The sequence below is a fragment of the Zalophus californianus genome, chromosome 6 (assembly GCF_009762305.2).
Source record: "Zalophus californianus isolate mZalCal1 chromosome 6, mZalCal1.pri.v2, whole genome shotgun sequence".
In the NCBI taxonomy this organism is placed as follows: Eukaryota; Metazoa; Chordata; class Mammalia; order Carnivora; family Otariidae; genus Zalophus; species Zalophus californianus.
The window spans coordinates 115,957,756-115,972,769 of record NC_045600.1 but is presented as its reverse complement, the minus strand read 5'-3'; the positions used below and the strand labels follow the sequence as shown (position 1 = coordinate 115,972,769).

Below are 15,014 nucleotides of genomic sequence, written 5' to 3'. Positions count from 1 at the left end.
GTGCAACTCCTCTGGAAAACAGTATGGAGGTTCCTCAAACAGTTGAAATTAGAGCTACCATTCGATCCAGCAATTGCACTACTGGGTATTTACCCCAAAGATAAAAATGTAGGGACCCGAAGGGGTACGTGCACCCCAATGTTTATAGCAGCAATGTCCACAATAGCCAAACTGTGGAAAGAGCCAAGATGTCCATCGACAGATGAATGGATAAAGAAGATGTGGTATATATACACAATGGAATATTATGCAGCCATCAAAAGGAATGAGATCTTGCCATTTGCAACGACGTGGATGGAACTGGAGGATGTTATGCTGAGTGAAATAAGTCAATCAGGGAAAGACAAATATCATATGACCTCACTGATATGAGGAATTCTTAATCTGAGGGTTGCTGGAGTGGTCGGGGGTGGGAGGGATGGGGTGGCTGGGTGATGGACATTGGGGAAGATATGTGCTACGGTGAGCGCTGTGAATTGTGTAAGACTGTTGAATCACAGATCTGTACTTCTGAAACAAATAACGCAACATATTTTAAGAAAAAAGAAAAAGAAGAAGATAGCAGGAGAGGAAGAATGAAGGGGAGTAAGTCAGAGGGGGACACGAACCAGGAGAGATGATGGACTCTGAAAAACAAACTGAGGGTTCTAGAGGGGAGGAGGGTGGGGGGATGGGTTAGCCTGGTGATGGGTATTGAGGAGGGCACATTCTGCATGGAGCACTGGGTGTTATGAACAAACAATGAATCATGGAACAGTACACCAAAACAAATTATGTAATATATGGTGATTAACATAACAATAAAAAAATTTAAAAAAAGGAATCATGGAATTCAAAAAATTACCATTTTACATTTTAGTAATAATTTCTCTTAACATCAATAGATGTTAAGACTAATGGGTAAAAGTCTGATGAGAAACAGGAGATTTACATAATCTCAATGTATCTCCCTACAAATTAGTTAAAAATCACAAAGGTAGAAGTAGTAACTTGTTAGTGGAAAAACCTGGTGAACAACACTTTAGCTAAGTAAAGTTAACATCACCAATAATGGGATAAATCAAATTTATGAGCCTCCTAACATGATGCACTGAGAACATGTATCACTTCTGCGAGACTCCCGCCAAAATAACCATGAGGAAACACCAGACAAACCTAAATCGGAAAGTTAACAAAAAAGGCCTGCACTCTTCAAAAATGTCCATGCCAGGGCGTCTGGGTGGCTCAGTCGGTTAAGCGTCTGCCTTCGGCTCAGGTCATGATGGGATCAAGTTCCGCATCAGGCTCCCTGCTCCGCGGGAAGCCTGCTTCTCCCTCTCTCACTCCCCCTGCTTGTGTTCCCTCTCTCACTGTGTCTCTCTGTCAAATAAATAAATCTTTAAAAAAAAAAAAAAGTCAATGCCATCAAAGCTAAAGAAAGGCTGAGGAGCTTTTCTAACAAAGACTAAAGAGACATGAAAACTAAATGCAAGGCATGATCCTGGACCACCCTAAACCAAACTGTTAGAAAAACTGCTATAAATGATATTAATGTGACAACTGGCAACATATGAATGTCTGCAGATTAGATAATAGTACTGTATCACTGTTAACGTTCCTGACTTTGCCGATTTTACTGCAGAAATGAAAAGTGAACCTCCTTGTTCTCAGAAAATACACACTGACTTACTTAAGAATAAGGGGCATGCCTGCAACACATTCTCAAATGGTTCATAAAAATAATAAGGGGCACCTGGGTGGCTCAGTCAGTTGAGAGGCCAACTCTTGGTTTCAGCTCAGGTCAGGATCTTGGCTCCATGAATCCAGCTTCTGGATTCTGCTTCTGGATTCTCCCTCTCCCTCCCTCGGGCCCTCCCCCAGAGTGCATGTGCTGGTGCACGCTTGCTCGCTCTCTCTCTCTCTCTCTCTCATGCATGCACACGTGCTTTCCCTCAAATAAATCAATCTTAAAAAAAAGGAAAAAGAAAATAAGTATATATGAAAAAAAATAAAGCAAATGTGCCAAACTGTTAACTAGTAAAACTGAAAGGGTTTTGAGAATTATGTACACTATTCTTACAGCTTTCCTGTAAGTCTGAAATTATTTCAAAATTTAAAAAGTTAAATATGTATGTGTATTTATGGATCTATTTTAGAAGTGCTCCCACCACTTCCTTATATTCTTGAAATTCAACTCTGAAACATTCTTATGACTTTAGAGCAACTACTCTACTTAGCTTGACTTCATATTTTCAAAGTAAGTCAAGGTCAAACTTTTTGGCAAACCACAATAAAGACGTGGAAATACCATGTATGTCTATTGGCAAATTGTGTTAAACTTAAGCTAATCATTCCATTTTTTCTGTTAGATCTATAAAACATCTGAGTCCTAAATTACCCCCACTAAAATTATTTCACTTATTTTTTTTTTAAGATTTTATTTATTTATCTAAGAGACAGAGAACACAAGCAGGGTGGGGGGCAGAAGGAGAAGCCGACTACCCACTGAGCAGGGAGCCAGACAGGGGGCTCGATCCTAGGACCCTGATATCATGACCTGAGCTGAAGGCAGACACTTAATCAACTGAACCACCCAGGCGCAAGATTACTTCACTTATGCCAGACTCCTAACCTGCCCACAAAACTACCTTATTACTGCATAGCTATTTTTCTGCCAGTCTCACTCTGATATGTGGAATTTTCCCAAATCAATGACTTTAACTTGTTTATGTCTATATCTTCTGAGGAAAAAAAAGATCTCCTGGGATAAAAAATGAACAATGCCCTGAAGGACGGGGATTTGAACTTTTCTCACAAGGGACAGGGACAAACAGGAATTTTTTTTTTTTTAATGAAACAAGGAATACACAGAAAAAGAACCTACAGACATGTAGGAAGATTGCCAGCTATGTCTCAGAAAAATCTCTGTGGTGAATGGGAAAATATGCATGCTTAAAACAACCTGTAGAAAAAGTACAAAACATCAGCAAGGTTTCTGACCCAGTTTAACAATCTTATTTTTCAGTCAACCTAATTGGAAATTGGAAAACTTACAGAATCCACAATATAAATTGTTACTTGACTTGTAATTGGTCAACCTCCAAATACTATTGTCCCATAGCATAAAGACAAAAATATACTTTCTATCAGTATTTCTCACAACAGAAAAATGTGGTAAACTCATGATTTGTCACTAAGGAAAGTATCAAAAACTTACCACTATCAAGTTCCCTGGCTCTTTAACCAACAATCTACTACTGGTTTAAAAGCAGGTCAGCCTGCAGTATGAAAAGATGCCTGCTTTTCAAAACTGGCTAAAGCTGTCAAATTGGATGGCTGACGTTACACTACAATCACCTATACTCAACACTGCCCAATAGCCAGGGAGCAGAGCAAGTTTCCACAAAACCACCCTACCCCTTCCAGCCCCCCAGTCCCCCAGACTGTGAACGGATGCCAGCAGCCACGACGCGCCCAGAAAAAAGGTTTTAATTTCTCCAGAAACGCTGGCTTCCAGGTGAATTCAGGTTTTAAACTCTTTCCAAGAGGGCATCCCAGCAGCGACATTTTCCTCCCTCCGCTAGTGATTCCCGGGGACATGGCAGCCTGCTCCCCGCCAATGCGGAGAACCTGGCGGCCTGGGAGAGTGCGGAATAAACCCGGAGGGGGGGGCGGGCAGAAGCGCAGCTTCATACTTGAGGTCACCCTGACCTCTGACTTCGCCCCCGCCCCCCAACGCTGGCGACCCGGAAGGAGTCCAGAGCAGGCCCCAAAACTCTGAGCCCGAGCTACAGATCGGGCTGGGCCCGTCTACGTTAAGGTCGGTCAGGTCTGTGGGAGACGATGACCTTCGCCAAGACTCTCACAGGGACAGCACACTGAGGCTGGACCGTCACCGGTCTCGGCCCACCCCTCCGGGACTCACCGCCCGCCGGAGCCGCCCTGGAGCTGCAGCTCGGAACATGGTCTCTGCTCCCGTCCGCTCGCAGCACCGTCACCCTTCCGGCAGCCGGGAGCTGAACCCCGCCTCTGGGAGTCACTATAACGCTCGCGAGACACGCGAACGAGAGCGGAAACACCTCAGGCGAAGAGCGCGAGCTCACGGATTCTGTCTGCCCATTGGGCAGTCGCGCAACCAATGGGGACGGTGGAAAGTTAGGGATCAGACTTGGAAATAGAGAAAAGGCCAGGCTTTACTCTGGGAGGCCGCGGGTGCCGAAGGCCTGGCAGAGCTAGTGACTTAGAAGTGACGGTGGCCCAGAAGGCCTCTCAGCCCCACAGTGGGCACCGTTGTTACAGTGAACTTTACCCCTGAGCTGGTGACGTCAGTCTCCTGGCTTCCCAGCCCTCTCACTCCAATTATTCTTTTGCTCGCTCATTTATTCACACATATCAACGCTACACACCTGTAACGTGCTGTACATATTTTCCATGTCAGGGGAATATAATAAAAGGATGCATGAGATGTTGACCTCATCAGACTCTGGAGGAAACATACAAATAAACATATCATTCCTTTATGGAAAGAGGGATTCACCAAACTGTTGATATTTGAGCTAGGTTCTAGAAAAAAGAACCCTGTGGGCAAAAACCCATAAGGGGAAGGTCCAAGGACAGGGACAGGACCGTGTGCTGCCTGCAGAAAGAGGCAAAATGGCTGGAACAATAGACTGGGCAAGGCTTTGGATTTGGATGACTTGGGGCCCACCCTGGCCCTCTCCTCTACCCACTCTGCCTGTCATTGGGCACCCCACCCACATCCTGGCTTCAGTGCCTTTGGCTGCCAAATCTCTCCTGACCTTTGGATCCACATATATACCAGCCTACTTGGGCATCTCCTCAGGAAGTCCAGCAACATTTCAAACCCACACAATTGACAGCATCCCCTTCCAGATTTAATTATTCTGTATTCCCTTTTTCAGGAAATGCTTTCCACCTCCACACAACTACTCAAGCCAGAAACCTAGGGACCATCCTTGACTCCTTTCTCTCCTTCATTCCCTTATCCTACCAGTCACTAAGTTCTAGTGACTCCACTCCCAAACAGCTCCCAAATCCATCTAGGACTCTCTTCTACCCGACTCCGTGTTTGGATTGCTCTAGTTGCCTTCTTACTGTTCTCCCAGCTTCTAGTCTTCACCCTCCAATCCATCTCCCACTGCAACCAAAGAGCTCTTTCAAAAGGGTAGATTGGTGATGTTACTTCCCTGTTGAACACACCTCAGTGGCCCCCTATGGGCTTTTAAGATAAAATGCAAACCACTTAACACGACATATAAACCCTATTAGCTCACATAGGGCTTATAGGTCAAGGATACACATTTTTGTTCATTTGTTTATTGCTGATCTGCTTGCGTGGGAATGTAGGTTCTCTGGAGCAAGAACTTTGAGTCAACAAATATTTTAAGGGTCCTGTGCTCAGATTTTGCTCTTTCCACTTTCCTTTACCCCACCTCTACTCCACCTTTAACACTCCACTCAGGGGACATTTCTTCTGTAGCGTCTTCCCTGATCTTCCAGGATAAACAAATCCTTCCCTCTTCTTCATCCTCCTGGTTCTGTGAACAATGAGGTGAGGACTCAGCTTGAACATAAGCTGCAACCACCTAGATGATGTCTGTGCCCATGAGGAGACTGGAGCTGTTGGACGCCCTCCAGTGAATCGTCTGTGGAAGGGACAATTTAGTGTTCCACTTATCACTGCATTTGCCTCCCAGTCCGGTCCCCTACTCGATTCTTATGAGTCCTGTGGAAGTGGAAGGAAGAGGGTAGCATACTTTAAGTAAAAACTGAAAGGGATATTTAACTAAAAACCATGTCAAAAATGGGTACACAAACTAACCTCCTCCATGCCTCCCCACCCATGACAAAGCAAAACACAAAAGTGGGGAGAACATGCCCCAGCCTCACCCCCATGGGACAGCTCTGTCATCTCCCAGGCTGCGGTGAATCAACAGCATCTATGCCTGCGGAGGTGCAATACCCACAGAGTAGAGCGGCTCCTAGCAGAGCAGAGCCAGAGGAGAGGAAGAGGCAGAAAACTGCCAAAGTCTGTGATAACGGACCAGACCTGCTCTTGAACACACGTGAGACGCCCCCTAGGGACTTTGTGGGGGAGGGTGGGGGAGTTTTATGTTTACCTGGAGGTCAAGTTCCACCAAAACATGAATGCTAAAACATTTATATTAGAGGATTTTCTGCATACGTATTTGGGTGTCTGTCATTCCCACTCAGTTATGAGATGCTTTGGTAGCAAGACCCATGGTTTTTACTACCTGGTTCATGTTTGTGGATGTTCAATGAGTGGAAAAGGAAGAGGTGGGTGGGGAAAGGGAGGGCGGATTTGCCACAGTCAACCCTAGAAGGCCTACTCCAGTCTATTTTGGAAAACACCTCACTGTCTTCTTTCCTCTTCACAGGCTGGTTTCAGGAATGCTCCCCCAGGATTCCTGGTGGAAACATAGAAGAAGAGGGTGAGTAGGACAAACTAGAGCCCGAGCTACTGCACCTGTCCACGGGCCACAACTGGTACTCATTGTCTCCTTACTTGTTTTCAATCCTAAATTCCCCTCCCCCTCAGCAAGCATCTCCTCTGGTCTTAGTGGCTTACCTAAGGATCTGAGCTCCTGACCACCACAATTTCTCAGGGGCACAGGGTTGCTGCACTTGTCCATTTATTGTCAAAATTGAGCAAGAGAGTACTGAGAACCACCCAAGTAGATCACTCTAGGCCAAGATAATGACTCTCCTTCTTGCCTGCTGGTCCCTGCAAACAAGGTGTCCAAAGTGCTCAGGTAGCCACTGTAGCTTAGTTCAATAGAACTCTTGCTGTGTACTCTCGTGGAAGATTCCCCCCTTGGGGACAAATACCTCTAACCCTGCAGAGCCCAGAGTTGTGAGATTTGGAAGTCCAAATTCTACAAGTGCCCACTGAGAGTAATGGTAGTAGGTCTCTCCTGCTTCTACCCCGTGGTTCCTGGGTCCGTGTATTCTTCTGACTGGGGACACAGCACCACATAAAGGTCTTTGATTCAAGATGTACGTGGCATCCTGGAAGATGAAGCCTGTCCTCATTAAGTATTGCCTCCAAGCTGGCACCTCGAGTGGGCCTTCAGGAGGCCATTCTGATGCCCTTTCAGGCCAGCAGCTTCTGGGTGGTCCAGTCTATGACTAGATGAGTGAATCCTGTGATCAGGGACTCATTCCTGAACCTGCACTTCAGTGAGTTGGGTCCCTGATCTGACATGATGTTATGTAAGATCTTGTGCTGGTGAATGAAATATTCAAAAAGCCCTCAGGTAGCGGTACTGGATAGGATCTTGTGGGCAAGAAAGGTAAACAGTACCCAGAATAGATGTTAATTCCTGCCAGGATGAATCATGGCTTCTCCAGGATGGAAGGTGTTCAATGTAGTCAACTTGCTACTACATGGCCAATTGGTCTCCTGGAGGACTGCTATCATACTGGGGATATATTCAGCAGCTACAGTAGCTAGCAGTAGTCCTTGTAAGTGGGATTCCATGCTATTAGGCTCATACTAGCCTCTATATCTGCCACTGTGACCACTTTATTAATGTGTCCTTAGTGCCAGCACTGGGTGGCTGATGACAGAGACTGGCTAAGGTCACCTGGCCAAGTGAATTTTGCCTTTCTTAGTTATTTAATGCCTCTTCTATGGTGGATGCCTTCTGGTGGGTGTTAATATATAATACAAAGATCTTCATACTCTAGGAGCACCTGGCTAGCTCAGTCGGTAGTAGGAGACTCTTGATCTTGTGGGTCGTGAGTTCGAGCCCCATGTTGTGTGTGGAGACTACTTAAACAAAGATCTCCATCCTTGTAGCAACTCCCATACATCTATCCATCCTTGTGCCTCTATCCCAAGCTTCTTGTCCCTAATCTTCCCAAATTTCTTCTTCCAGGCCCCTCCCAGCCATACATTTCCTTTCACCATTGCCCCTGAGTTCATATATATTCTAACTTTGGGGCACTTCTCTGTTCACAAAGTGGATGCCCAGGTGCACCTCCTGAAGTTCTGCCCACTGAGATCTTCTTTCACCCCTGTTTCTCAAGGTCACCCCTAAGTGAGGCTATATCGTAACTGCCATCCATTCTCAGTCACATACTGAGGCAACTCTCCACAAGCCAAATACAGGATTTTTCCTCCTCCTGCAGCTGGTTGTAAGGAAGCCTACATATAGCCATCAGTGCGAGCTGAGGAGGTGCTGGTCTAATGGTGGTGTAATGACCTGGCGTCTGGGCTGCCTGCTCAAGCAAAACTTACTTGAACCATCTGAGCCTACTTGTGTTCAATCCCAGATGCACCAGTTCCATCAGAGGATGGATTGTTGCTGGCTGCCTGATATTATGTCTTGGTGGGTTTGATAGAACCTGCCTCATGATGACATGCGGTCACTTGGTGTCCTATGATCAGGCCCTGCATGTCAGCAGTTTTTTTCAAAAGGCACATAAATCTCTCCTAGAGATGGCATGGCCGGGCTCCAACACTCCAAGGTTGTGACTCCCAGTGGAACTTGCCATAAACTGCACACAGCATCTTTTTCTACCACTGAAAACACTGATACCATCTATACCATCTATAGAAGCATAAAGGGACTGCCTGCACTGCAGCCTGAAACTGCTCTATAACCTTTTTCTGCCCTGAGCTCCAAGGAAAGCTGGGGGCCTTTTGTGTCACCTGGAATATGGGCCAGAACAATATTCCCGGTGTGAAATATACTGTGTCCAGAACCCAAAGAGAACTACCAGGCATTATGCTTCCTTCTTCATGGTAGGAGATGCAGTAATTTCTCTTTTTCTTTGGATAGGATATGTGGCATGCCCTTGACACTAGACCCCTAAACATCCTTCTGATATGACAGGCCCCTGAACTTTATACAATTTATGTCCCACCCTCTGGAGTATATGTGTCACACCCAGGCCTCTAATGTGCTAGCCACATTTTGCCCATCTGGCTGAATTAGTATGACATCATCAATGTAATAGATTCAGTGTGATGTTCTGCAGGATTATGACAGGCGGAAATTTAACATAACTTTGGAGGATGACCACAAATGTACGTATACTGTTGTATGTTCCATGTGAACGCATACTGTTTCTGAGCCACTCTTCTCATAAGGATTAAAAAAGAACCCCCAAAAATCTTTTTTTTTAATTTTTTAAAAGATTTTATTTATTTATTTATTTATTTGAGAGAGAGAGCATGAGCTGGCGGAGGGGGAGCAGAGGGAGAGGGAGAAGCAGGCTCTCCACTGAGCAGGGAGCCCGATGTGGGACTCGATCCCAGGACTCCGGGATCATGACCTGAGCCAAACGCAGTTGCTTAACCAACTGAGCCACCCAGGTGCCCCTAAAAAAATCGAAAAAAAGAAAAAAAGAACCCATTCATCAAATTAATGTCAATAGGAAATATACCTGGGGCTGTGTTAATTTCTCTAGCAGAGATAGGAAATCTGGTGTGGGAGCTGCATAGGGCTACTCCTTGGGTGAGTTTGTGGTAGTCTACTGTTATCATCTAGGTTTTATCTGGTTTTTGCAGGGGCAATACTGGTAAATTAAATAGAAAAATGATGGGGATCCTTTAGATCCTTGAAGGTTGCCTTGCTGTAGGAGGCCCTTTAGCTTTTATACAACTGCCTGTTAATTACTCCTCGCTTTTATTTTTTATTTTTTAAAGATTTTATTTATTTATTTGACAGAGAGCAAGAGAGATTGAGAACAGCAGAGGGAGAGGGAGAAGAAGACTCCCCACTGAGCAGGGAGCCCAATGCGGGGCTCGATCCCAGGACCCCGGGATCATGACCGGAGCTGAAGGCAGATGCTTAATCAACTGAGCCACCCAGGCGCCTCTAAAGACTCCTTGTCTTTAAAATAATTTTTTCCATAAGGCCTCAGTGAAGCTTAATAATTGCCCACCCAGTCCCATCATGCCGTTTCCTTCCCCCCAGGTTTATTAGGTGCCTCGTACATTCCCTTCTGGAAGCATACCATCCCAGTTCACCACCAGTGAAAGTCTTCACACCTGGACTACCACTTCAATGCTAAGAGTTATCTGTGTCCCAGGTCCCGGCAGTGAGGGGGTCCTCAGTGCTAGGCTAGCAAAGAGAAAGATGGCTCCAAAACCCCATCTCATCACCTGCTTTCTCAGACCCCTCCTACATTCCTGCTCCTCTTGGAAGCAGGCTCTTCTCTTGGAACAAACCCATGAGGACGAGCAGGAGGGTGCTCTTAGGATCCACAACTGTGTAAGGTGAGACAGAAACAGAATTAGGCAGAAGGAGAAGCTGGGCTGATGTGCCAGCCTGAACAGTAATCCAACGGAATGTGAATTCTTCTGTTATTGAACTAGATGGCAATGCATTGTGTTTATTATGCAATAACATGATAGTCACGCTAAAAGAATACAATATATAGACAAAACACCCAATACAACATTCTCGATTCATAGGAGAACAACCATCAGAAAAGCTAGAAAATTTAAAAGGGAATATAATCTACGTGAGATATTTAAAACAGACTATCTCATTACATCAGAATTTCTTCAAGATGGTAGGGAAGGCAAGTGAACTGCAACCGAAGTTACTGAGTCATTCATTTGTTAGCCGAACAAGGAGGGCCGTTTACTGATGGCGAATTCCTTAAATTGGGCCTGACTGCAGCAGCTGACAAAATACGTGCAGAGAGAATGAACTTGTTTGCTACTATGAGATTTGGGGGCAGAAGAGAACAGAGGGGAGGAAGTCAGTAATCAATTGAGAGCCAAAGCAGATTATTTCCAGTAGCTTTCCTTGGCTTTTGATGAGTTAACATGTTACTGATACTGCTCACTTAGTATTGTTTATTCGAGGAGTCAATGCCAAATTTGAAATGACTGTAGGATGGGCCTCTGTGAAAAGTCTGAATGGACAGGATATTTTCAAAAAAGTTGAGAAAACACTAATTCAGTGCAACCTGAAGTGGAATCTGCAAAGATGTATTACAACTGATGGTGGTAAAGATATGTGTGGAGCAGAGAAAGCTCAGTTAGACAAATGTAAAAGCTTGTGAAAACATAAGGCGTGCAGAGCCTGTGGGGTCCACTGTGTTGTGCATCAGCAGCCGTTTCATTGAAAATATTTTGAATCTATCACGTGTCATTCACTCACAGTGTGAATAGTGAACATCATGCGTTCTAGTGGAATATTGTCAGTTCCAGAATTTTGTGTGTGTCAGAGATAGAAGCTGAATATTCTGACTTGTCCTGTCACACAGCAGTTTGATGGCTTAGCCATGGTAAGGTTTTATTACCATGCTTCCGCCCAAGACCAGACTGAAATTGTACTCAAATGTTTATAACAGCTTAATTTATCACAGCCCCAAACTGGAAATAATCTAAACACTTATTCACTGGCAGATTCATAGAACAAATTGTGATCTGGTGTATTCATTTGTACTGTGGACTGAATTATATCCCCCAGAACTCATACATCGAAGACTTAACCCCCAATTTGATATTTGAAGATGGGGCCTTGATAATTAGGTGTGGAGGAGGCCACGAGGCTGGAGCCCTCGTAATGGGATTCCTGTGCCCGTGCCCTCTCCCCCATGTGATGACCCAGAGAGAAGCTGGCCATCTGCAAGCCTGGAAGAAAGTCCTCATGAGGACCCAACCATGCTGATACCCTGATCTCAGACTTCTAGAACTGTAAGAAAATGTATCTGTCTTGTTTAAGTCACCCAGTCTATGGTATTTTGTTAGAACTTCCCAAAATGATGAAGTATGGTCGATTACATTCACTGTAAAGCAGTGAAAAAGGTACACAGTACTGACACATGCAACTACGTGGGTCAATCTCAAAAGCACTGTACTAAGTGAAATAAGCCAGACACAAAGGACATATGATTCTATTTACATGACAGTCTGTAAAAGGCACAACCCCAGGAACAGAAAACAGGTAAATGGTTTCTAGGAGCTAGGCCTGGCAAACAGGCATGAGGGAACGTTCTAGGGAGATTAAAACGTTCTATATCATGATTGTAGTATATGCAATGGCTGTATACATTTATCAAAACTAAAAACAACTGTGCATTTAAAATTGGTGAATTTTACTATGTGTAAATTTCACCTCAATAAAGTTGATTAAAACACATGCACACACAAACATGCACAGCAGGTCACCAGCTTGAAATCTCTGCTTGTATAATTTACAATCAGGATGTTGGTAGAAACATAACTTAAACATTTCATTTTAAAATCTGACCCATGTCCTCCCCCCAATCCATCAGCAAATCCTGTCGACGTTAGCCTTCTGCTTCCGCTCAGGTCCAAGCCACATTCTTTCTCCCTGGGACCATTGCAGCAGCCTCCCAGCTAGTCTCTGAGCCTCTGCTCTTGCCTTCACAGGCTATCCTCCTCAGAATAGAGATGCTTTTAAAATATAAACCACATTATACCATCTCTGTTCAAAACCCTCCCCCATCACACTGAGGGAAAAAAATCCAAAGATCTTGCTGTGGCTTCAAATCTTTCCTTGATCTAGCCCCTGCTTGACTCTGATTTATCTCTTTTCTTCCACTTCAGGTGCTCTTTCTATTCTGCCTCCAACACAGAAGCATATTCCTGCCTTGAAGGCTTTGTACTTGCTGTTCCCTCTGTCTGGAATGCTTTTCTTCCAGAGTTTCCACATAGTTTGCAGTCACTCTTCATTCAGGTCTCAGCTTAAATACTACCTCCCAGAAGAGGCTTTCTTCAACCGCTGATATGTAGGCCCCTCTCCATTTTCTCCTTCTCCTAACTATATTTTATTTTTCAGGGCAAGGGCTTTGTTCAATTCATTGCTGGATCCCTCACACCTAGAACAGTATCTGGCACATGTAAATGCATACTTCATGGATGAACAAATGAATAGACGGATGAACAGACGAGCTGTTTGCTAGGAAGCCTTCTTAGACCTCCCAGCCTGCACTTCTCTCTCCTTTTCCTTATCCCTCTGGCTTGGGTTGCCTTTGTGTCTTTGTTTTCTAACAAGAGCTTTATTGAGATATAATTCATGTGCCATGTAATTTACCCATTTAATTTTTACAGATGACATTATTTTTGGTAAATTCAGAGTTGTGCAACCCCAGTCAATTTTAAAATATTTTGATCACCTTAAAAAGAAACCTCAAACTCTGGCTGTCGCACCCCTATCACCCCACTCCCCAAACCCTAAACAGCCACTCATCTACTTTCTGTCTATGGATTTGCCTATTATGAACATTTTTTTATAAATGGAGTCATATAATTTGTGCTCTTTTGTGACTAGCTTCTTTCACTTAGTACAATCTTTTCAAGGTTCGCCCACATTGTAGCATGTATCCATATTTTATTCTTTGTAATGACTGAATAATATCCTATTATATGGGTATACTACATTTTATTTATCCATTCATCAGTTGGTGGACATTTGGGGTTTTTTTTTTTCCACTTTTGGGCTCTTATGAATAATGCTGCTATAAACATTTGTGTACAAGTTTTTGTCTGGATGTGTTTTCATTTCTCTAGGGTTAGAGTTGGCAACTTTATGTCTCACCATTGGAGGAACCGCCAAACTGTTTTCCAATGTGGCTACATCATGTTACATTTCCACCAGCAGCCTGTGAGTGCTCTGATCCCCATATCTCTTCAATTGTATTCATTGATCTATATGTGGTTTTGCTGTCTTGCCACAATACAAACATTTCACTGTATTTCTGGGACCAGTTTGAACCCTAGGTTGTTATTGACCTTGTTATTGATTAATGTTTAATATATGTGAAACTCACTACCTCAACTGAACCGTACACTCTTTTAGGACAGAGTCTATGTTTTGTACATATTCTCCTTCATCCCATGGTGAACTACCAGGCATGCAGCAGGTGTTCAATAACTATTTGTTAATTGTCTGAAGGAATAACAAAGAAGTTGGCAACAACTGTGAAAGGAGAAAGGAAAGAAGGAAGGAAGGATGGAAGAAAGGAAGGAAGGAAGGGAGAGATGGAGGGAGGGAGGGAAGGAGGGAGGGGAAAGGAATTAAGGGCCACAAGGGAAGTTAGAATCTAATCATTTGAATTTTAAATGCTATAATGAAAGGTCAAGCATCAAAAATCTCATTATTTTGCTTCTCCTTGAAAAAGTAACTCATTGTGAGGTTTTCCATATGCAAAAGAATGAAGCTGGACCCCTTCTTTACACCATACACAAGAATTAACTCAAAATAAACTATAGACCAAAACATAAGAGCTAAAACTGTAAAATTCTTAGAGTGAAACATGAGTAAATCATCTTGACCTTAGGTTAGGTAACACCAAAAGCATGAGCAGCAAAAGAAAATATCGATAAATTAGACTTTATTGATAGTTAAAACTTTTGTACTTCAGGGGACACCATCAAGAAAGTGAAAAGACATCCCACAGAATGGGAGAAAATACTGGCAAATTATATATCTGATAAGGGATTGTATCCAGAATATATAAAGAACTCTTCCAACCCAATAATGAAAAAGAACCCAATTTTTTAAATGGGCAAAGAATCTGAATAGACTTTTTTTCCGTAGAATATATACAAATGTCTTCATGTGCCAATAAGCACATGAAAAGACACTTGACATCATTAGTCATCAGGGAGTTGTAAATCAAAACCACAATGAGATAGCACTTCACACGCACTAGAACAGCTATCCTCAAAAAGACAGATAATCCCACAAGTGCTGAGGAGGATGTGGAGAAAGTGGAACCCGATGCAGCCAATTAGGTGAAAAATCTGGCAGCTCCCCAAAATGTTAGACATAGAGTTACCATATGGCCCAGCAAATTCCATTCCTAGGTGTGTGCCCAAGAGAAATGAAAATGTGTGTTCACACAAAACTTGTACATGAATGTTCGTAGCAGCATTATTCATAATAGTCCAAAAGGGAAAACAACACAAGTGACCATCAACTGATGAATGGATAAATAAAATGTGATATGTTCACACAATAGACTATTGTTCAGTAATAGGGAGGTAATGATGCATGCTG

The 15,014-nt window shown here is 43.6% G+C and overlaps 1 protein-coding gene across 1 annotated transcript in view; it reads right to left on the bottom strand.

Annotated features, from left to right (window-relative positions):
- ETFA (electron transfer flavoprotein subunit alpha) overlaps positions 1–4,069 on the bottom strand; it is an 88,936-nt gene extending 84,867 nt beyond the window's left edge. The window contains exon 1 of the mRNA XM_027571820.1: positions 3,905–4,069. Within this exon, the coding sequence (XP_027427621.1) occupies positions 3,905–3,943 (39 nt within the window). The 5' untranslated portion in view covers positions 3,944–4,069. The remainder of the gene's footprint in view (positions 1–3,904) is intronic.
- Between the last annotated feature and the right edge of the window lie 10,945 nt (positions 4,070–15,014).